This window comes from Perca fluviatilis, chromosome 24, assembly GCF_010015445.1.
Source record: "Perca fluviatilis chromosome 24, GENO_Pfluv_1.0, whole genome shotgun sequence".
Taxonomy (NCBI): Eukaryota; Metazoa; Chordata; class Actinopteri; order Perciformes; family Percidae; genus Perca; species Perca fluviatilis.
In genome coordinates this window covers 10,152,855-10,177,631 of record NC_053135.1, presented here as the reverse complement: position 1 = coordinate 10,177,631, position 24,777 = coordinate 10,152,855, and the positions used below count along the sequence as shown (strand labels likewise).

The 24,777-nt window shown below is 39.0% G+C and overlaps 1 protein-coding gene across 3 annotated transcripts; it reads left to right on the top strand.

Moving 5' to 3' along the window:
* Positions 1-821: 821 nt before the first annotated feature.
* On the top strand, positions 822-24,771 carry arhgef7b (Rho guanine nucleotide exchange factor (GEF) 7b). Of its 3 annotated transcripts, none has more exons than XR_005638527.1 (22): positions 822-986; positions 3,125-3,208; positions 6,890-6,974; positions 7,299-7,423; positions 7,535-7,739; positions 9,170-9,261; positions 10,863-10,957; positions 11,395-11,490; positions 12,564-12,686; positions 12,843-12,981; positions 13,238-13,297; positions 13,723-13,869; positions 14,021-14,107; positions 14,244-14,322; positions 14,729-14,865; positions 14,967-15,191; positions 16,277-16,370; positions 17,721-17,810; positions 18,222-18,380; positions 18,679-18,795; positions 19,210-19,264; positions 22,332-22,364. XR_005638527.1 is itself a non-coding variant. In XM_039793574.1 (22 exons), exons 1-22 carry the CDS (start codon positions 822-824, stop codon positions 22,452-22,454), a joined length of 2,562 nt encoding a protein of 853 aa, XP_039649508.1. In that variant the 3' UTR covers positions 22,455-24,771. The 3 variants fall into 3 exon arrangements, 2 of the variants coding, with proteins under 2 accessions (XP_039649508.1, XP_039649509.1); XM_039793574.1 differs by having other exon boundaries at positions 18,679-18,775; positions 22,332-24,771; XM_039793575.1 differs by lacking the exon at positions 18,222-18,380 and having other exon boundaries at positions 18,679-18,775; positions 22,332-22,454.
* The last annotated feature ends 6 nt before the right edge of the window (positions 24,772-24,777 follow it).

Sequence of the window (24,777 nt, the reverse complement as noted above, 5' to 3'; positions counted from 1 at the left end):
GATTGACACAATACATATAAACACACACCATGGCACCATGAATGATACATGATTTATTTTACAATGATTTTGTGAATGGTATGATAATAATAGTACGCTCTCAATTTCCTTTGTCTCGCCTTCGTATGCCTTTTGTAATTAAATTATAGACCTTTATTGTAGCCTCCTGTAGGCTACATACCTACACTGCAACTAATGCTTTGGTGATATTGTATTCCAACAGTCATTCTAGTTGAGTTTATTTGAATTAGATTAGATAAATTTAAATTTCAATGCTTACAACTGTAGGCTATCATTGCATGTAAATACATTTGCGTTGCCAAAAAATATAACATAAAAATAATGGATAAATAAAAAGACAGAAACTGTAATGATACAAAAAGACTGCCAACTCCAAACAAACTTTAGTTTATGCTTTTAATTTGAAAACTGTCAAAGGAAGTCGTGTCACAGTCTTTTGACTCTGGTTCTGCTCATACAGTTGTGCACACAAGCAAAGGTGATGCCAACATCCATTGAGAGAGAGAGAGAGAGAGAGAGAGAGAGAGAGAGAGAGAGAGAGAGAGAGAGAGAGAGAGAGAGAGAGAGAGAAAACAAAGCTGTTAGAAGGTTAAAGGAAGGGACCACCTTTGTCATTATCACATTTACTGTGGAACAACAGGCTGTCTGATCCAACCAGTGCGCGTTGACTGTAATGTTCAAACAAGGCGGGGCTGACCCTCCTGTCTTATTTTGGACTGACCACAAGTAGGATAGCGCGGACGCTGCTGCTTCTGCTCTAGTTGCTGCTGCTGTTGTTTTATGACATTAAAGATCAAGTCATGAATTCGGCCGAACAGACGGTAACGTGGCTCATAACACTGGGGGTCCTAGAGTCTCCCAAGAAAAGCATCTCGGATCCAGAGGCTTTCCTCCAGGCGTCTCTGCAGGATGGAGCGGTGCTGTGCAGGCTGCTGGAGCGACTTCGACCCGGGACGGTGGACAAAGTAAGTGGATGGAGGGATAAAGGACGATGGAAGAATAAAACAACCCATTATTGAATATATATATATATATATATGGTAGGCTATATAAAAACATGAAAATCAGTATAACATAGAAACGTTAGACCCTATAGCTAGAATAAATAACCCATAATGAGGCTATTTATTCATTCATGTAGCCTATTCATTGTGTTCACAGTAAAATGTTTTAAGAGTTCTAGAGTAGCCTAGTATTTACAAATCACGGCCTTAAAGTGCTCACATTATGCTCATTTTCAGGTTCATAATTGTATTTAGAGGTTGTACGAGAATAGGTTTATGTGGTTTAATTTTCAGAAAACACCATATTTTTGTTGTCCTGCACATTGCTGCAGCTCCTCTTTTCACCCTGTGTGTTGAGCTCTCTGTTTTAGCTACAGAGTGAGACATCTCACTTCTGTACCATCTTTGTTGGGAGTCACATATGCGCAGTAAGTACTGCTAGCTTCTCAGTTGTGGATAAGGGGGTAAGCGAGCCTCTGCAAAGCGTACCTCCTATGGAGCCATTTTGTTGCTAATAAGTCATTATCTGCCGTTAGCATTCCATTGACTGCCATTCATTTTGGCATCAGCGAATAACTTTACATCTGAAGCGTTTAAAGACTCTATTTGTCCATTGTTTAAAAAAATAACAAAAACGATTGTGTCATAAACCACGCGACTTTCTGTCGCATAGTAGACAAATTACCGTATAGTCAGGAGAAGCTTGCAGGCAGTTTCGACTTACATTAACTGTTTAAGTTTAATTACTAAGTTAACTAGCATTTTAGTTAGCAATAATTAACATGTGCCCATGTTATCTCCTTACATATACCTACGCTCTCCGTCTCTGCAAGATTTGGAATGATTGAGATTGCTCTTGGCACAGCTACCAGAAGACTTTCAGACAGGTTGCTCACGTCACATCTACGTCGTCAAGCTCAGTTGGAGGCTGCGCAGTAACGCTCAGCCATCACCGGAAAAGTGCTTCTAATATCCTGCACTGGTCTCAGTGGAAATCTACGGCGTAGCTTTGTCCATTAATTTCACTGTCTGTGGTTGCAGAGCATGAGGCAGTGCCAGGCTAGCAGCTAGGCAAGCATTATAGCGTGTGTTACAAAGTGATGCCCATTCGTCACGGAAGTAAAGGCTGGACTACAATAGAGCTGTTTGGAGCAGTTTGTGAACAGTGTTTTCTCTGGAAGTTGGTAGCCTAAGTCCCTTTAGGGTGGACTTTGGGCTTTTTCACTATAACATGGACAAAAAAGATACATAACACAATAAAGGAAGGGGAAAAAGCCAACAAGCTGAATATGAGCAATAAGCAATAGCCTACAACATCCCAATTGCAATTATTCACAAGTATTTAGAGATTTGTTTGTGTTTTTTTTGTTTGTTGTCAAAAAAATGTATTTATATTTTATTTCTCTCTCTCTCTCTCTCGACCAACCTGTCAACGTCATATCCTCCTTTGACTTATCCAACTTCCCTGTGAGATTGTAGTTCTTTATCAAAGTAGCCTACCTCTGTTACAACTCAACACATAGTGAGGCACTGCTTCTTTCAAAATAAGGGCATTAAACGTGTCAGCAGCTTGCTTTGATCACCCCTTACTGTTTATTTTACCTCCTCTAGGAACAGCTTTGCCATAGCTGGTCCACTTTAGTGACGGCATCAGACTTCATTCCAAGTTATGTGATATATATTTTGTAGCTGAGTTTTTTTTTTTTTGGCCGAAATGACAAATGATGTAAATTGGAGGACAATATTAAAAACTCAATTGATCACTCAGAAGTAATTGAAAAAATAAAGATACCCAAGATCACAACATATAGGTATCTACTTACTAACTGTAATAGCATAATGGTAAATGTAACTTTTATCGAAAGTCCATTTTTAAACACAAAACGTATGATAACGTCTCTCATAATGCCTTAGTTTGAAAGTTGAAACCGGAAGTTTAGCTAATTTTTTTAGCGAGCTTGATATTGGTAAGCAGCAAGCGCACTAGCAACGCCTGAAATACGATTATTTTCATGCTAAAAAAGCATTCACATTCATTAGCAGTTTATTAATATTTCGTGTGAATATTTGAAGCTTATTTAGTCTCTTTTTGTGTGTAGTTTTTTCAGGAACCGAGGGGCGACAACGAGTGTCAGAGGAACATTACCGAGTTTATTAAAGGCTGCGGGGCTTTCGGTGTGGAGGTGAGTTAACATAATAACGTATTTATTAATGCACTTACACAGTAACGTTATGAAGTCTAGAAAACAGATGACCTCATTTAAACCTATTTATTATTTATACCATCTTTTAAAACGTATGTATCCTGCTGTTTATCAGACGTCTTTTATACTGCCCAGCCGTTACTCCTGTTTACGGCACGAGCAACAGGTGTAACGTTAGCCTCCCCACTAGCAACCTGAGCTTAATGTGGTGGGAATTTCTTTTTCTGACTTTCCATGAAAATGAGCAATACATTACAAATACATTTGATTTTTTTAAACTAATTAAATGTTTATTTCTTAGCCATTCAGACATCTAACCACTAATATAGTGGTAAATACAAAGGTGACATCCAATGAGTGCTTCATAATAGACACTAATGATTTATGTAAGCCAAAAATTGGAGTTGTTCTGGTACTACCTTCTTATAAGTCACCATTTATAAAGGGTTTATAAGTTGGAACTGATGGCTTTAATTGTTGGTAAATCACGTACCAATTCTTCATGTTAGGTTGTTGGCATGTTTATCTAAAACAATATCTGTATTGTCATCAGAGTTCAGAAACAAGTAGTATGGTGTGTACTTGTGCCTGGAAGTAGTAAGGTGTGCTTGTGTCTGGATTCCAGATTAGCACCACAGTCTAACTAGCTGAGTGAACTAGCCTGCCAACTAGCCAACATAATTAATCAGGGACAGAAAAAACAAAATTGGACCAGTTTTCGATCTTCAGTCAGGTATGACCACCTCCCATACTACAGGTTTTTTTTTGGCTAGTGAGTGAACCAAATCTAGCAGCCACTGGCATGTTTTACCAGCATTTGGCTGGTGGCTGGTGCTTATTTCCAACCCTGGCTGTTTACTTATAAACCCACCATTTACTGTAAAAATGTAAAAATAGTGATTTAAAGCTTTACAGTGTGTTTACAGGGACAGAAAAAACTAAATTGGACCAGTTTTGAATGTTTAGTCAGGCGTGACTACTTTCCAAGTTAACTTCTGTGGAGGGGAATTAGACGGCTTGGTTTACATGTGAGAGTTGAATTGATTCCCACGTTCTTATGTGTATTTCTGCAGAGCAAAATACTCTCTGTTATCTCAAACTTTGTATCAAGTTACATACAGCAGTAGGATTGCTTGCATTGTGTTTACTTGCTGGCCATCACCGTGATTCCTCAAATGATATTGGAGGTTTCAACCACAAAGGGGTGTGAACCCTCAATCTTCTGATCCGAAGTCAGACCCAACTTGTTCATTAGGCCACGTGTTCACACAAAATGTGATTTGGTTGAGCTGATGAGTAGGAGAGAGCTGGCCTTTGGTCAAAAAGGCAGACTTATTTATTTGTTGGTATACAAATTGAAATGCTCTTTGGCTGTTGGCATGTTTATTTAACATAATATCTGTATTGTTATCAGAGCTCAAAAACACGTAGTAGGGTGTGTGCATGTGTCTGTGTTTGCACAACAGTGGGTCAAGCCAGGTTATATCCTGCCCCACAGTGGGTGTGTAGAGAGGTGTGTGTGTGTGTGCGCACACACACACACACACACACACACACACACACACACACACACACACACACACACACACACACACACACACACACACACACACACACACACACACACTATTGATCTTAGCCAGGGAAAAAGCCATATAATCATAATGGAAAAGAGCAGATTATGCAACACATAAGTCCTGGGCTGTAGACCTATAACAAGGTTTTGCTCCAGACTTGAAAATGATTTTGATGTCCCTTTAAAGCCAAGTCAGTACGTAGTGAGAGGGATGGCTTTAAACAGAATCATGAATCTGTGGTAAAGGAGAAATGTAAAGAGTATGAACAGATGAAATAGAGGAGAGAAGGGTGGGCTGACGCAATGCAACACATCAGGCAGTCAGTGGATTTTCAATCACGTTGATTAGAGGCATGTGAGCCATGTTGCTGGAAGCCAAGGCCTCCATTACCAGCTGCCTGACTGACATCAGCATAGTAATTCTCCCAGACACTCTTCGGACAAGCAGAGGACGGTCGGTCCAATAGAGCAGGATTACAGAGTGGACAGCAAGTGCCAGTATGAGTGTGGTTGAGTTCTGAGCTAAACAGTTAATCAGTTCATAAATTTGGCTTTTGCTGTTGATTAAAGTTAATCGTGTGGAATATTGATTCTGTGCATTTAGAGTATGCCGCATTAAATCAAGCGCTCCCTGTTATCAGGTAAGCTGTTTGACCAATAGCAGGCGTTTGTTTTAAGCATGCTGTGATTATGTGCTTCTAACAGCTGCATGAGAGTATTTTCACTATAACCTGCAAGACGGAACTACATTTACCTTTACTGTTAATTTATGTCAAATTGTGTTTATTAACTTAAAGAAGACACTCATTTCATGAAAACAATTTTAATTTTAATTCCAAGATGTATACATTCAAAGCAGGTTTTACTTTATTAAGTACAAGGTGAAAGTAAAGACAATTTTCAAGTGCAGTAAAACTAAATTGTTCCTAAAGATGAACAAATAATCTTCATGACAAATAATGCATTATGTGGAATTAGAGGAATGTAACACTTCATAATACTGGACTCTGATTAGACATTAGTAGCAGAGATGTCCTGTGTCTTATTGAGCCAGTTGAGATCCTTGTTTACTTCATGATAATTAACAAAGACAAACATAAAATCTACCAAATTCTTTCTATAGATAGATTGGTCCCCGAAAGAATAGTTGATATTGAACTATTAGATCTAATAGTTCAATATCAACTGCATGTTTTCTCCATTAGTGAGGTATGAGATCCTTCTGCAAGTGCCTCTCTTTGTTGCTGACACTCTGCATGTGGTTCTTAGTGTCAGATTTCTGTATTGATCATTTTCATTGATACATTATTGTAGTGGAAGCGCGGCAGCTAAAGACCTAAAATGTGTACAAATGCAACCTTAGCACTGGTACATTTCTAATGCAGCAGTGCATAGAAAGCCTCATATGGTATCTTGGCCCAATGCCAGTGGGAGAGATGAAAGTGTGTGTTAACTGTTGGGCCCATACTGCCCTGAATACTAATCAGCCTGTGTATATAAATCAGGCCAAGTGCGTTCAAGGAGGAATACATTAAAGAACAGTGTAGTTTTATCATTAGATTAAAGAGACCCAATCGGTAAAGAATAGCAGATTTAGGATTTAGTATAGCAGATTTAGGATTTAGTAAATCTTATGTTCAACTATTTCTGGCTGCTCTCAGAATTTACCCATGGGCATTTTATTTAAAATACGTTTTTAAATCACAATGTTTCAGCTATGACTTTCACGCCCCACATTGCTTACCTTCATGCCTTGAAAATGTAGAAGTCAGTTAGTGTACAGTATACACAAGATTAGGGGCTTCAGAGGTACTTTGATTATGACTGTGTGTGTGTGTGTGTGTGTGATTGGGAGATTACAAGGGGAAGCTCAGACTTTGAGTAATCCTGCTCCAGACTGTAGTAGGAGCAGGGATGTAAACCCCCACTAAACTCAGAATTTCTTCATTTTTAGGCTGACATATGTTTTCATGAGAACCGATGCAAGATGTTTTTTTCTTTTCTCCTCTGTCTCAAACTCCTCATTGTTTTATTGCTGTTTTAAAAATGATTTCATATTCTTTATTTGGTTTCCTCCCCTTTAGCCTTTTGAGGTCAATGACCTCCTGCAGGGACTGAACTTCTCCAAGGTCCTAAACTCCTTGGTTGCCCTCAACAAAGCTACTGAAGGTAGGATTATTGTGTTTATGTGTTAGTAATGATTTGTTTCTTTTTTTAAGGCACACTTTTTAAGTTTGCAGTCTTTTCATTTTTCTATTATTTTACTTAGTTTGTATTGCTAGTGCTCTAATATAAACTTTTAGAGTTTAAAGTTTATATTTTTGTGCACATTATTATTAAAAGCAGTTCTAATCGTGTAAGTATTAGTATTATATGCAACTTTGTACTTTATAAAATAAAATTATTTTGATAAATGCTCTAGGTTTATTGTTAGTATTAGTATCATTATCTTACCAGGGCTTATAATGAATTTTATTAAACCACTGTGTGCAGATTTAGGTGTTTCTGAAGACAGTGAGTGTGTGCCGCTCTCCTCACACTTGAGGATCAAGTCATTTGACTCTCTGAACACTCAGAGTCGCTCCTCAAAAGTCCTGCAGCCTCAGTACCGCAGCCTGGTGAGTTACTGACAGTTGACAAACACTGACTAGGGTTAGATATACAAAACTGATATTAGTCTGTTATGAAAACTCACAGATTCAGTCAGCTCTTATTCTCCTCTTCCTCAGGACATGTCAGAGGGCAGTGGGTGTGGCCACGTGCTGTTCAAGGCCCGCTTTCCTTTCCAGCAGACCAATGAGGACGAACTCTCTTTCTCCAAGGGCGACATCATCTGTGTGAGCCGGCAGGAGGATGGGGGCTGGTGGGAAGGCTCGTTCAACGGCAATTCTGGGTGGTTCCCCAGTAACTATGTACGGGAGCTGAAAGGAAGCGGTGGGTGCACCTCTTTTTTCTTCGTAACTATAACTACAAGCGCGGTTCAATCAGTCGCGGCTCAGCTGCGGCTCATGTAGAGACCCGGCGTGTCCTCTTTTATTCTGTCTAGCCGTCACACATCCAGGTAGCGATGTGGCCTGGGCAGGGGAAGGAGGGAGCATACTCAGGCCGCTATAGCGCGTAGAGATGTGGCCCAGGCGAGAAGGGTTGGGTACCGTTCACATTTTCACTGGTAGCTTAAATCCAGTACCAACAGTACCTTTTGCGGTACTTTCCCTCTGTAATAACCAACAATAGATTGTAAAAATAATGAAGGCATTACTTTCATGGAGTTTATATCGAGAAGTGTTTGGATACCTTGAGAGAAGATGAAGGCCTTTTAAGCTCATTTAATCCACGTCCACCACCAATTTTTTTTTCACTAGGTAATGTTGCTGATAACGGTGTGTTTGTACTCGGTGTACAGACTTAAAGTAGAGCACTATCTGTAGGGTGTTTCTCTTATTTGTTACATTTTAGGATTGATGAGTTTGTCACTGTTGAGTTCATAAGGCTGTTAACGGCTGCCTCCTGTGCTTGTAAGAGCCATATCCTCGTGGTTTGATTATGTTGGCTGGTTGTGTTGCTTTCTGAAGGAGGGAAGGCAGGAACTAAGGAAGGAAGTTCCACATGCACACAAAGACAGGAAGTGCCTGAGCTGCTGTATAGAAAGGAACTTCCTAAATTAAAGCTTACAGCAGAAAACAATGACCATGATATTGGCGCACTGAGGAATGGCAGTAAATGCATATGGCCAGTGGGAGTGGGAGTATGATGTCTGAGATAGGAGGCTGAAAAGTGCATGTCATCTTGGTTTACTGACATAAATCATTGTTATTGAGACTGACACATGAAAAGCAAAGAACTATAGGTTATACAGTAGTCTTTGGACTGTCCTTTGTTTCTGCTCCAAGACCAAGATTAGTCTTATCATCAAAAGAAAAGCTAAGCAAAGAATACTTCCTTGTATCTTTCATAGCATTATGATTGTAGTTTACTTCCTCTAGTCAGTGAGATAAGTCTAAAAAGTGCATTTAGCTTCCCATTATAAAAAAAAATGCTTATTAGTCTTCTGGCTTTACATTGCAATGTTTGCAAAGGACAATAGTAAACTGCAGGATATGACAGCATGCGCTGTTATTGGCTTAACAATGTTGTAAAAAAAAATAACCAGGACAGTGAAATTACATTGTGGAGTCAGTAAAGTAAAGCATTCAATCATTGGTTGTCCTACATTTTGTAGAATCTATGTACACAACATTGCCCTGCAGTTAGAACTTCATACAGTAAAGGAGCCGTTTTTTACTGTAATTTGATGTAACTTGCTTAAACCTTGTTATAGTGTCCATCTGGTCTTTGAGTTGTTCTCTCCTTCTATCTCTTTTTAGACAAGACATCTGACAAGCCAAAGTCTGGGACACTGAAAAGCCCCCCCAAAGGTTTTGACACCACCATCATCAGTAAGACCTACTACAATGTGGTGAGCATCATACTCTTAAGAAACTCTGTGTCTGTATGCATGTGTGACTAAAAAATGTCCTGTTTTTTTTTTTTATGATGACCAAATGTTGTCACAATCGTGGAAAGAGGATGGAAATCTACCGGCTCTCACTTCTACCAGAATAGTTTAGGGTTAGGACTATGATTACGATTTTGAATTTGAATTAGGTCGTTCTAGGTTTAGTTCAGGGTACGTGTTAGACTTCTTGGTAATGAATACTGAAGATATAGACTTCTTGGTAATGAATACTGAAGATATCATTACCCAGAAATAATAATAATAAATATCTCCTTTGTGTATGCTTTCTATCTCTCCTGGTTAGACTGATGGAGTGAATTGAATTAACAGATAGTTCTCACATGTGAGCCTGCTTTTGTACAATCAATTTATTTTTCATGTGCAAATCCAATTAATGATTGTGTAGCTGTGTTTGTGCGTGTGTATTTGATCACGTGTGTGTGTGTGTGTGTGTGTGTGTGTGTGTGTGTGTGTGTGTGTGTGCGTGCGTGTGTGTCAGAGTGCAGCAGATGTAATGTAGGTTATTTCTTCCATCTCAGTGGTTTCTGGGGCAGCCTTGCCCCAGGGTTGGCTTCTGCCGGTGAGTGTGTGAGCGTGTGTCTTTTAATAATGCAGCCAGCTCTGCAGTCTCTCTAGACAGTCCATCTTCGGTTGGGGTACCTGACACACTCACTCACCGTCCCTGCCTGAAGTCTAAGCTGTTCCCAGACAGAAAGGCAAAACAAAACGATATAAATAAAAATGTTTTTGTCTTTCTTCTAATGGACGGAACAGAAGCTTGTATAAGTAGAAGATTCAGGCTTTAGGCTTTTTTCTTTGTCTGTAGTTTGTCAAAGGCCACGCTTGTATTTCATGTTTGAAAAATATCAGCATTTGCACCATATTCTTGTTGTGAATGCCTGCACTGGCATCCTCTCTGTGGCCTCTTACATATCATTCTTTGTTTAAATAAAAAATCAATACATACAAATGTATTATAGATAAATAATTGGATATGCTTCAACATTTTACTACCTCCAGACCTGAGGGGAGACACAGCAACATGTGTCTAAAATGCAACAACTCATTACCAAAATCCTCTTCCTGAGAGGGTGTGATGTTGTGGAGAGATTAACCAATTATTCTGTGGAGGTAGACCCATAATAAGCTACTCGAGCCAGTGTTACAGGTCCCGTAGGGTCTGATATCTCTCTCCATTAGCTTATTACAAAATACATCTCCTGCTAATAAGCAAACAGCTTATAGAGTCATTGTGGATGGTTCAATTTAGCACATTTTTATAGAAAGCTCCAAAAGAAGAGTCTATTTACCCATTATATTTTCCAAGTTGGACTTACTACTCCAAAATCTGAATATATTCCACTGTGATAATAATTGCAAATGATAAGTAGCTTCGAGCCTTGCATACCTGGTGCACAGAAAATATTTTCATCTATAAGATATATGTTATGGGAATTGGGATTTTTATGGGCAAATGCATCCTTTTTCATTACTTATTCTTTATATTGCTTACTGTAATTAATATGAAAGTCTCTGTGTTTTTTGGTTCATGTCTCTGTCAGGTCCTACAAAACATCCTGGAAGCAGAGAGTGAATATTCGAGGGAGCTACAGAGTCTCCTGGGCTCCTACCTGCGCTCACTTCATCCCACAGACAAGTAGAGTTATTTTTACACTTTTTATTGTTTTATTCAATAGAGACAGATTTTAGAGGTAGCGGTACACACACACACACACACACACTAGCATATCTATTGCAATACCAATATAATCCTTCACATTTTACAGAGTATAAGAACATGCATATACTGTATATTATATGCATAATGGCTGTGTCCTATGTCCTATATTGTACACATACATATATTTAAAAAGAATGCATGAATTACTATCCCTATATATTGGAGCTTGGCAAGTATAGTGATGTATTTATACCAGCCTTTTCTTCAAAATGTCAGCGATCCATTTTGATTGGATGTCATGCAAGTATGAATTAATATCCTTCTTGGATTGACTAGCCTAATTTAGCTATTTTTGATATGTTATATATTAAAATATGAATGTCTCCTCTCCTCTCCTCTCCTCTGTTTTGCAGACTCAGCAGTGTTGACATCAGTCACATTCAGGGAAATCTGGAGGAGATCTCAACCTTTCAGCAGATGTTGGTTCAGTCTTTGGAGGAGCATACAAAGTCAGTGCACTAATATAGTATTTTCACCATGATACATTAGCCGGCAAGTTTAATTGCACTATGGGGCACACCTAAATGGCTTCTGTACAGAGCATGGTTAAAAGGAGAGTTCAAATGATTAATCCATCGACAGTAATCAAAAGAAAATTACTGTAATTAACTATTTTCAATCAAATTGACCAAACATTCTGTGGTTCAATTCTTTGAAATGTGTGATTACTCCTTGGGTTTCTGTGATACTGATTTGTCATTATTTTCTGACAGGTTACAGACCAAACAATAAATCAATTAGTTGAGGAAAAAAAAACTGTATACACCCTGTTAGGTTTTCTGAACACCCAACTATCACTCATCTGTTTGACCCCTACTACAGTATAATACTTTTGTTGGTTTTTATTTCACTTTCAGGTAGGAATAAAAGCTCTTATAGAGTCTTTAACTTGGCTCTCTGAAACCTGCACAAAACCCAGATGAACTGCTCATGCTAACATCCTGTTTAACTTACAATACATCCTCGGGCTTTGCTATAAAAAGGAGGGGTGCAGTCAAACTGAAGCTCAGACCTGTTATTGGAGCTTGTAGGCAGTTATTAAAGCCACAGAGACATCTAGTGGTAGACTAAAGTAAAAGTCTGTTTCTCTGAGCCCTGTGTAGATGTAGTCCAGTGAGATACAGCAGGTGTCTTTTTAAAGTTTGTAAAATGTGTAATTGAAATCTTAAAATCTCATCAACAAACAGACAAAACTGACCAACTATTATGTATTTGGTTGGTACGGTTTGTCACCAAATTACCAATTTTGCTGAAGAGGAACCTCTATGTTCTTAAAAGCAGCCTTGATGTAAATGTAGAGATTCCAAATTTATATGATTTATTAGATTTTTCCTCTGTATTACATTCATTATACACGTTTTACATTACATTACGTGTCATTTAGCTGACGCTTTTATCCAAAGCGACCCTGAGCACTAGCTGATGCCCCATAATTATCATCTATTATCTTTATGCTTTATTACATAAATGCCAACAGTGGCACTGGCAGGTGTTATGTCTAACATGTCATTTGTGTGTGTAGACTCCCAGAGAACCAGCAGAAGATCGGGGGGTTCTTCCTGAATCTGATGCCCCAGATGAAGATCATCTATGTGGCCTACTGCTCCAACCACCCGTTTGCAGTCAATGTACTCACACAACACAGGTACAGTCTGAGATATGTTGTTTGTTTGTAGATATTGTGTTTGTAGATATGTTATGTTTGCAGGTGTGTGCATGTATTTTTCTTGTGTGTTTGTTCCAAATGTATGTTAATATATATTTTGTATATTGTGTGTGTGTGTGTGTGCGCGCATCACAGCGAGGAACTGGGGGAGTACATGGAGTCAAAAGGGGCGTCCGCTCCTGGGATCCTCAGTCTGACCACTAGTCTGAGTAAACCCTTCACCAGACTGGAGAGATACCCGACGCTGCTGAAAGAACTGGACAGACATATGGAGGTTAGCTTGAACCTACCTGTCTATCTGTGTTGTTATCCAAATAAACCCGATAAGCCAATTGACATCTGCTTTTCAAATGTACAGATAAAGATAGATATTAAATAACATAGCAATGAACTGTGTGAACATTGGTCATTTTTCTTCTAAACAAGAGCTTGCCAGGATGTTAATCTCCATGCATGATATTGGAAAGAAATCATTATTTTCACTGAGTTCACATGTTTGTTTTTTTCCTTTTTCTTTGTCTTTGTCTTAGGACCAACACCCTGACAGAGCTGATCTTATTGCTTCAATTATGGACTTTAAAAGCTTTGCAGTAAGATACAAATACACATACACATGTAAATGAGTTAGATTGATATTTATACACTTCAAGCTGTCTTAAATATGCCTTGCTTGTTTCACAGTCACTAGCACCTATCACAGCACATGTTTAACATTTATAAAACATCAGAGTGTATTCGTAAAACAGCCAAATCAAGAACCTTTGCTGGTAACTGCCAATGTAGTATAGAAATGAGGGATATGATGTGAACCTGAATAAAATCATTCTTAAACAGTTTGACAGGCATGCCTTTATTTGTTATTTTGCTGAAGGATTACTTACAGTAGTTTGTGTTTAAGTTAATCAGTGTCCTGACATTTATGTGTAATCATAACAACTAACAGGCAACAGAGAAGCTGTATTGATTAGAGTGTTTGTGCGTTTATGTGCCTTTGAATGCTTCTGTGTGTGTTCAGGCTCGGTGCCAGGAGGTGAGGAAGAAGAAGGACCTGGAGTTGCAGATTTTAACAGAGCCAATCAGAAACTGGGAGGGGGATGACATCAGAACTCTCGGCCCTGTTCTCCAAATGTCCCAGGCCACAGTCCACACGCAGAACTGTCAGGTACTCATCAGAACCTCCAAACAATTGAACTAAACAGGTGTCATGTGAACGTACACTGAGGTTGCGTTCAGACCCAAATGAAGACACAAGACTGTTCATTTAAAGCAACCACAAAAGACTACTTAAAAGGTATTTTTTGTTTGTTTTTTAGGAGTCAAATGAACGCTACCTCGTCCTCTTTCCTCACACTCTGCTCATGCTTTCTGCCAGCCTGAGAATGAGTGGATTCATCTTCCAGGTATGTCTACAGTAAATTAGATTTAACTAAAATTATGTTTAAAAGCACTCATAATATCATTCTCAGCAGCATACAAATGTGGTTTGGTCTTTTGTCCACTGATTTACACATTGTGTGATTCTGTGTGTCTCTATAGGGAAGGATGCCACTGTCAGGAATGCTCATCTCCAGAATAGAAGACGGAGACAACCTGAAGAATGCTTTTGAAATATCTGGTCAGCCCTTTCTATAATTTAGCTAGTGAACCTTTCCATTTTAATTGACAAGATCACTTCAGCCTGATTTGAGCACCTTTACACTGGATACCTGAAGGGTAAAAAGGTGGAATTTGGTTCCTATCGACTGTGCTTACATTTGCACTCCTATATAATGGAGTCTATAGCATATTTTACAAGCAACAGTATCACTCAAGCAACAAAACTCCTGAATACTGTTTAAATGTACAGATAAACAGGCAGAGGTCACAAAGACACACAGTTGTTTCATATCTATATAACGGCAAGCTTTCACACAAACCTTTTCTTCTTCTGTTAAACTTCATTATTGACTTTGGGTGAAATGTCTTGACGCAGTGTCATTTTTTTAGTGTCTTTTTAACTTTTTTGTGTGTGTGTTTTTCAGGTGGCCAGTGTGATCGGATGCAGGTGGCATGTAACAGTCAGCAAGATCTGCAGGACTGGCTGGACCTTCTCACCAAACACACACACACGTCGGCTGCGCACACACACTCGCACAAGCCTCAGTCTGTGTGTCACACAGTAAGTCACAATTAACCAGTTAGTCAGTTGATCTTCATCTACTTCACTGCCCTCATACAGTATCTTTTCTGTTATCTATAATGTCTCCTCTGCTTTCCTAGTTGCCCCCTCAACCCGCCACTCCCTCCAGACACTCAGAGTCTCGTGGAGGGAGCATTGGACACACCTACCACACCCTTCCTCATCCCTCTTCATATGGGACGGCCCTCAGCAGCAGCCCGATGTGGGGGCCCCTGGAGCCACCGAGTACCCCTAAACCCTGGAGCCTGAGCTGCCTTCGCCCTGCGCCTCCACTCCGGCCCTCGGCTGCTCTCTGCTTCAAGGAGGTGCTGCACACTGGCTTTATAAAATGTGTTGCTCAAAGTGGGATCTGGGGACCTACAGGGTCCTTACCACTAGAAAGGCCAGCATTCCATTTACTCCTAAAACTGCTGAGCGGGTAATATTTACCCGCTGCCAAAACAGCATCAGCACTCGTAAATATGGCATTTCTTGAAGCAGTTAAGTTCTTCATTTTTATAATTAAAACAAAAAATAAGTACGACTTGACAAAGTAACTATTTAAAAGTCAGTTTATGGCCTTTAGGCTCTTCATCACAGATCAAACACACACACACAGGCTGTGACTGCCCGTGCTCCCAGTTGTAGACACTTCTGTCCCGTATTGGTTGAGCCGACACTAAAGAATATGAATATTTATAATTACTTTAGCTAGTGCAGTAAGCTAACATTAGAAAATGCTACACGAGTTACATCTAACTAGGATGTGTAACGTTATTGCTTGACTGTAACTGAGGCACCTGTCCCATCAGCGTCTGAGGGCTGCTGCTGTACTGCGATGATACGGGCAAGCTGGGCGCTCCTCGTCCTCAAATGAAGATTCCTCATCTGATGAAAATGACGGGTCATTGATCTGTCCGAGCTGATTCTCCGTCACTCATGTCCAAATCTAGCTTGCTCTCGCTTATCATATGGCAGCCGCCTTGTCAAAAGACATGTAAACAATACGCGTTGCTAGGCGACCGGCCGTGTTGTGAATGCTGAGCGCAGCAATATACAGCGCGGGTAAAAATAACCCACTGGCGGTTTTAGGAATAAATGATCATATTTTCATTTTCTTTTCATACCACACCCCCCATAACTCACTAGATGATTAATAAACCCATTTCAGGAATAGGCATGGACTGAGAGATGAAGGGGTTTTATAAGTTAAATGCATTTACAAATGCCAGACAGGTACATTTTTAACCGTGGGCCTTTCTAGTGTTAAGGGTTAGATTAACAGTTAGATTTTTTTTCTCCAAATTCTTTCCCTTGACCTTATCCCAAGCATTTATAGTTTTCTTAGTCCTGGTAAATTGAAATTGGAGCTACATTCCTACTTTACATGTGTCTGTGTCTTTGTTTGTAGGATATGAGTAAGAGTCCTAAGAACATGAAGAAGCTGCTCCCTAAGAGGAAGCCAGAGAGGAAACCTTCAGAAGAGGACTTTACTGTCAGAAAAAGTAAGTATCCAACTCAGCAAACTCAGCAACTGAGTCACCCCACTTCAAAGGGAAAATGTGCCCATAAACTGTTAAAAACGCTGTTGGAGATGTTCTTTAAAGCCTTGGTGCAACATAATAAACAGGTCTCTCTATTGGCTCTACACAGGATTTCGTTACTTTAAGTTATCAAAAACATAAGGGCTCAATTTACAACATACTTAATTATGTTGGGTAATGGTAAATAATAGAAATAATATGCTGGTTAATCTGTCTGCTATCAAGAACCAAACACTGCTGAAATAACTGCAATGTTTGCTGCAATTACATTAGTTAATTAGCAAAACTAAGCCAGGCACAAATTATCTGCATTTGATTTATTCAACATTATCGGTTATAATTAGGGTTGGGTACCGAAACTCGGTGCCAATAGGGAACCGGTGCCGACGTAAACGGTAGTAACGAGACCGAATAAGAACGAAAGTTTCGGTGCCTCATTTCGGTGCTTGACTTTACACTACACCTGACAGCATGTAACGTTAGCCTACCTTTAGCTAGCAGCTGGATTAAACACCGGTAAAATGCTGACAGCTAACGTTAAACAGTGTAAAGTGTGACTGTATTTCACTGTGGAGGACTTCAACAGCGGGATGTAACAGTCTGCTCTGCAGCGCAGCAGCTGCCGTTGTCGCAATTCATAGATATACAGTAGTAGTACTAGTAGTACTATGTTTATATGGTCGGAATTAAACAACACAGACGGTGCGTTCACTTGCAGCTGCCGTTGTCGGAATTAAACAACACAGACGGTGCGTTCACTCGCAGCTGCCGTTGTCGGAATTAAACAACACAGACGGTGCGTTCACTCGCAGCTGCCGTTGTCGGAATTAAACAACACAGATGGTGCGGTGCGTTCACTCGTAGCTGCCGTTGTCGGAATTAAACAACACAGACGGTGCATTCATTTAAAACAGGTAGCCTCGTGGTGCATTCACAGTAATTGTAAAATACCCTTTTCCCATCTGGGGTTCAACAGCAATTTACTGGTGAAATAAGTTATTGTTATAGTTATTACATTATTATTAAATCTTTAATTTTGACCATGGCCTTTTTTTTCTTTTTTTTTTTTTACTTTATTGAAAAGTACCGGTTCAGGCACCGTTTAGGCACCGGCACCGTTTTAAAAGTATCGATTTAGCACCGGAATCAAAAAAAAACCAAACGATACCCAACCCTAGTTATAATAAACTTTAATTAAACTTGTAAAGTTTGCTTTAAATTTCACAGCAACTGGTCCATTCTAGGCACAGAATTAACACTTTTTTATCTCCACCATCTCACCTGTCCTTCTGCCCTGTCCTTGTGTCGCAGGTACAGCAGCTCTAGAGGAGGATGCTCAGATACTGAAAGTGATTGAGGCCTACTGTACCAGCGCCAAGACACGACAGACGCTCAACTCCAGTGAGTACACACAGAAATCGGCATACTCATTCACTGCTAGCTGTCTTACGGCTAACCACCAGTTTGTACTCTGCTATCAGATCTAACAATATTTTTCTTTCTCTTCTCTTTTTATGTCTTCCATCCACTGCTCTGCTTTCCTCATCCTCCAAACACTGTTTTTCATGAACTACTTCATTCATCTTGCTTTTATTCTTAATGGTGTCTTACCTTTGTTTCCTTAAATCTAACATTTTATTTCTGGTTGCATTTGGTTCAAATCTCATATTTGTTTTTAAAATTACTGTTTACAACTACAATATGGTTTTTCCCAAACCCTCATCCTTTATCCATTATGGTTTATATCATCCCCCCCAACATTCACTTTGGTTTGTTCAAACCCCATCTATTGCTGGTTACTTTATTGTACAGCCTGGCAAGGAACTGACCTCATGCACAACCATGTACTCGCTGACACCAGCCTCACCGTCGCTGGTTTCCCCAGCAACCTGCCTTGTTCTGACCAGTCAGAGGACTCGGATTATGACAGTCTCTGGACCGCCCATAGTTACAGGACTGCCTCATTTTCTCGTAAGATATCGGTGTTGCAAACCACTGGCATGCCAGTGAACCAGCTAGCTTTCAACTAGGGATAGACGTATATATTTATAAATCTTCCCAAACCTTTCACCTGCTGTGTGTCTTTGTGAATGAGCCTGTGGGCATCCCCATGAGTATAGCTTCAGTAATCATATACCCCATAATACAGTATATTTAATGGCTGGATGTGTGTTTGTTTTGATGTTAAAATGTATGTTTGTGCGCACATGTCATGTGTTTGTACATCACGCAGGGTTAATAACTTACACTGTTGTCACGGTTCAATCAGGCTCCAGCAGGAAGGATGTACAGATGTTGTTCCCTGAGGAGGAGAAGATTATAGTGGAGGAGACCAGGAGCAATGGACAAACAGTAGTGGAGGAGAGGTGAGAGAGGAGAGATGAAGGTGTGTCTTTATGTACAGCATACTTAATGTGAACTAAGGCAGATAAGTTAGGCTTTGATAGTGGTCCCAAATAGTGATAGTGGGGACAAAGACTCAAAAGATACAATACAAATATAGAAAATGGTGGCTTCTGAACACAATAAAACAGCACACAGTAAGTGGAAACTTACCAAATATAAAATGAAAACCTGTAGGCATTCACAGCATGTATGCAGGGGTGGCTGAGTGTCACAGTGAAATAAACATATTACATCAGTTTAACATGAGCTAAACATGATAAAAACATACTATATACGAAATTTCAAAGAAATCACAGAGACCCAAACCACGATGTGAACATGAGAAGCGAGGATGTTTCAGTCAGTGGTATATCACTCTCGGTGTGTTACAGTAGAGCTCTTTCTGTTCCTGCAGGAGTCTGGTGGATACTGTGTACAGTCTGAAAGATGAGGTCCAGGGACTCAAACAGGTGAGTCCTCAGTTTTTTAAAAATGTATGACTAACCAGGGACAGACTGGAGCTAAAAAACAGCCCTGGACTTTCTCCCAAATAGGCCCAGGGGCCCATTCGCACTAGCCAGGATGTCCTGATAGTATGCCACAATACTGTAGCCTATCAGACAAGGTATTCACAGCAAGTAACATCTCAAAACCAATGATGATAATTGGAGTTGTGTTTATTTGCCATTTGCGGTTGGTACCATCTTTACAACTAAACATTCTCTGTAGAGACAGGTGTTTAGGCTTTTGCTGAGGGTGGTAAGCAAAAAAATGGTTCCAGGCTGTGACTATCTGACTTGGGCCGTTTGAAATATTGTGATGTAGAGCATCCTGGCACTTCCCTGCACTCTCCCTGTCATCTTTTGTGCTGCAATTATCTTCAACCTGAATAAACAAATGATTTTAAAGATAGGTTATTGGCTATTATTGATATAATATGTGTTGCTTTGTGTTAAAGAATTAGCATTGAATAACCTATTTAATATTTTGTCAATGTCATATTACACTTTTGATTCATATTAAAGTGATGGTTCGGAGTAATTTCACCCTAGGGTCCTTTGCACCATGACCTCGAGCCAAACACTCCCCCAGAAGCTTTTTTCACCTGGGTCGGACATTGGGAGAGTTAGCGTAGAGTAGCGTTATCAGCTGAATAGCTTAGCGCAGAGGCTAATGGATCCGAAGTGTCTCTTAACATTACCCCACTAATAATGCCCGAAATGATACCAAACGTCTACAGTAGTACAAATAGGTTATGCACTCATAAAACGATGGATTGGAAAGTTTGTAAGTACACCAGAAGTGTACGTAAATAACACTTGCCTGTTGGCTTCTGCTCTCTGCTGCTGCTGCTGTTACTACTGGGCAGTAAGAGTGCTTAGGGCCGTCTACAAATTACAACACTGAAAAGAGATGCAACAAAAATATTTATTAATTTAATGATTAAATAAGGTAATGTCTCCAAACTTACCTCAATTATAACTTGTCTCCTGCTAGTTATTCTACAGCACTTACTTTAAAAAATAAGTTAAATTAATAAATATTTTTGTTGCATCTCTTTTCGGTGTTGTAATTTGTAGATGTCCCTAAGCACTTGTCTTACAGCAGCAACAACAACAGCAGAGAGCAGAAGCCAGCAGGCAAGTGTTATTTACATAAACTTCTGGTGTACTTACAAACTTTACAATCCATCGTTTTATGAGTGCATAAACCATTTTTATAACACTATAGACGTTTGGTATCATTTCGGGCGTTATTAGTGGGGTAATGTTAAGAGACACTTCGGATCCATTAGCCCCTGCGCTAAGCTATTCAGCTGATAACGCTACTCTACGCTAACTCTCCCAATGTTCGACCCAGGTGAAAAAAGCTTCTGGGGGGTGTTTGGCTCGAGGTCATGGTGCAAAGGACCCTAGGGTGAAATTACTCCAAACCATCACTTTAAGGCTGTGAAATGATGAAAATGACTAGGCCCTATTAATTTAATCTGTGATGCTTTCACAAACAACCACCAGGTCTTTGCCAGTTCTACAATAGTAAAAAAAAAATATGAAAGACAAGGAAAAACTGCACTCTGACAGAAGACAGACAGAAAGTGCTAGCTAGGATTTTTGGTTAAACTTTTGGTTAAATTTGGTGAATTATTTAGCCCCTTCCCTGTTTGTTAGCACGTTTAGAGTGGTACCAATGCATGCCTGATGTTTTCCTGTTTAATTCAATACCATTCATCCTAGCAGCAAAAGTGAGCTCACTACAACCTCTCATATACAACGAAGTGAAATCACGGGCAACCCGCAATTAATTTCTAACACGTTTCAAATTAACCTAACAGAAATTATTAAACACGTTAAGTTTGACAGAACTAAATGGCACGATCATTTTCATAATCATGATGCACAGCTGACTATGCAATTTGCTAAGATAGGGATAAAGGCAGCCTATTATAATGTGCCCTGCTCCTGGCACTTACCAGTACCTCTTGCTGATGTGAAATTAACTCTGCTGTCTGTCCCTCATCATGACCAGGCTGTGGGTTGGTGATAGCCAGACTAGTAGGCCTACTCTTCTTCCTCAGTTTTTTTACACATAGCATATACAGTAAGTGATCGTATTAGCGCCCCCTGGTGTTGGCTGTTATTTATCGCTTTATTAGACTTTCTTTGTGCCGTTCTGGACTTTTCCCGAACGCACAAGATTGTCAGTCCGTCCCTGTTACTAACCCAGACTTGTCATTATCATCAGTTTCCTGTTTATATGTCCCACTTTATAGAGTTAAAATGTAGGTCCAACAAACCATAGAGGTATTGAAGGGTTTTCCAGAGGGTCCCCAGGAAGTTGCTATTAATGTGATCAAATACATATCTGCATTATCAATTAGGGAGTGCAAAATATATTGGTGGCTGAGATCCTCTGATAAATAAATTTTTTTTAATTATTATTGTTGTACTAGTAATGACATTTCTGAAAATAGTCGACAATGACATTGCTCATTGCCATAAGTGCAACAAAACCCACAAGCAATTTAACAAAACGCCTGTTAAACAAATACAACGTATTATGCTAAAAACAAAAGCTAGCTGTATGTAAATGTTAATCCACATATCTCAAAATGTGTTGAATTCTTAAGGACATAAAGGCAGAAGTCAGCGTGAATCCCTTCACATTAGCAAGACTAATGGTATTGGGATTCATATTAGTTATCAGCCCTAAAATTCCATATGGTTGCATCTCTTTTATTTATTTTTCTTGTGTGTGTTTATACCTAGATTCATGTGGTTAAGTGGATAAGATAAGATCAAACTTTATTTATCCCAAGGGAAACTGTTGTGCAGCAGTTGCAGTACAAAGTGGAAAGAGTGCAAATACAAAGAGTGTAAATAAAACAAAATATAAACAATAAAAGATTATCAACAAAGGGTTAGTTCCAAACAAAACATGATCTCATATCACCCCTCCACTTTTCCACTTGTTTTTCTTCCTTCCTTACATTGTTCTCTCCTCTCTTTTCCTCCTATTTTTTTGGTTGTCCATCTCCAGGACAACAAGAGGATGAAGAGGACACTGGAGGAGGAGCAGCGGGCGAGGAAAGAGCTGGAGAGGATTGTCAGGAGAGTTCTGAAGAACATGAACGACCCAACCTGGGATGAGACTAACCTCTGAGATCAATATATATGTGATCATCATGGACGAGACCAATTTCTGACTTTAAAGTGACCAAATGAACTATGAACTGTTGTTCAACCTCTGTGTGGACAAAAGCTGCCAATACTTCGTTCAACATGTCGTCACCATTTTTACTTGCTTTGACCAGTGTACCAAACTGTGGACCAAGATAAAATGTCGGCCAGCCATCAGCAAAGCCATCCCAACTGACCGTAAAGCTGTGAAGCCACATTAGCTGGTAGGCATGATGACATCACTTCCTGTCACTCTCCTTTACTTTTTCAAACAGCCTTCTTTGAAACACTGACAAACAAATCACTTTTCTCATCTACTTTTGTAATTATCTTTCATTCCTCTTTGTGCTTTTTTTGCATCAAGTATGACATTTAAAATGTAACCATTGCCAGCACAGTATTTTATTGACTGGCCTAGTGCATGAATAAGAATGCTACGTGGGTTTATACATTTCAGATAGACTGAAACGTTTTTTTACCACACTCTTCATTTTATTGGCAGCAATTTTTAATCTATTTTATTATGTTATTTTATTGATTCTAACAAACTAAAAAATAAAGTTGGTTAATTTGTAATATAAAATGCAAAGTGTAGTAGGGCTCTCAGTCATTACATTTTAAAGTAAACCTTTTACCAGCACAGCACTGTATAAGTGACAGGATGAGATTACATTTTTGTGTGGTGTAAAGATTACTGCAGGAACTAATCTAGTTTAACATTTTGCAACATACCACTGTATTATTTTATGGATCCACTGCATTGCTTCATGGAATATGCAAATTTCTGCCAAGATTATTTTGATTAGTTTTAAGAAAATAATATTTTTTTGTTTATTTATTTGTTTTTAAACCCAGATGGATAAACTACAAGTGAGTTGTACAAGAGACATGGACAGAAACAGAGAAACTTGGTTCTGCTCTAACTGTTATTTACTTTTGTATACAAAAGATTGTTTGGAGGCTAAAGCCTGAAGATAAATTGCCTTTTGAAAATGATCTGGTTTAATTAACTGAAGGGCATATTAAAGAATGCGAGCTCATTAAATTAAAAACAACACATCTTAAAAATGTGTTGTTACTGGAAAACCATCTTGTAATTGTCAATGGGAAGCTGGAGGAAGATTTTCTCAGGAATGAACTCGTCCATCCGGGAGTATTAGCTTTCAGCTCCAGATTCACTCATATTTTTGAAATTTAATATTCTTACAGATAGACAGTTTAGGAAACTTGATTTAGAATTGTTTTTTCAAATGTTTATGTATGCAATGTACTGTGCAAAGCATTTGAAGTCCAGACACCAGGGTAGAATGAGTCTTTCTTTTACAGTAGATCCAAATTAAATAAATAAAAAAACATGGAAATAATGCAAATGACCTCAAAGCCCCAAAACCACAACAAATCCAGGCTACTATAGCTATATGCAAACATGGCACACGTAAAGGCAGCAGAGGCATAAACTTTATATTTGAAAATGCTAAATTTCACACTGCCTACAAATATCCTTTTTCTTTATCACTTGGAATGAGGTCCTTGGAGGTTTAATTATGAAAAAGCCAGCTATATGAACATGTTTCATCTGTAGTAGTCCTGGCATTGTTAAACACAGAAGTTGGGACGTTGAGTTTTATATAGTATATGTTTAACTTTTTCGAAACTTAACTATAACTATTTAATGAGATACAATCATATACTGCACTGAACTGATACTGAGGCATTGATTTGCATAGGAAAATAGTTCAGTGTAACACAGATACCATCAAAGTTAAAGAAAATATACACAGGGAGTCGGCTTGCTGCTCTTTCTGTTTCAAGACCAAAGTCCAAGCAATACAACACTGGAAAATGTTTTTTATTATGATTTTTATGATGTCAATATGCAACTTGCTGTAGAATTTCTTATTTTTATATTTGTGATTGTGTTTTTATCAACTGGTTTTGATTTGTAACACTACTTATTTTCTACTTGACCTGTTTTAATCACACTAAAGATGATTTGTGCAGAAAAGTAGCATATTTCTCATGAACGTCAGGAGACGTGCCTTGGAAAGAAGAACAATTCCTTTGCTAAACTTATTAAGCATAAAAACTTCACCTACAACTAAAATATTACTGAAATTAGAAACCACACTAATGTAACATGCCAATTATTGACTCTAACTTATGTATTTAACTGAGAGTGACTGATGTAAATGTATTGCAGATTCAAATGGTATGGTGATGACAGTAGTTAGTTTGACAACAATCACCCCCCTCTATTTATTTCACCCATTTGTCTGTGAATAAAATGTTGAATCAAACAGTTTAAT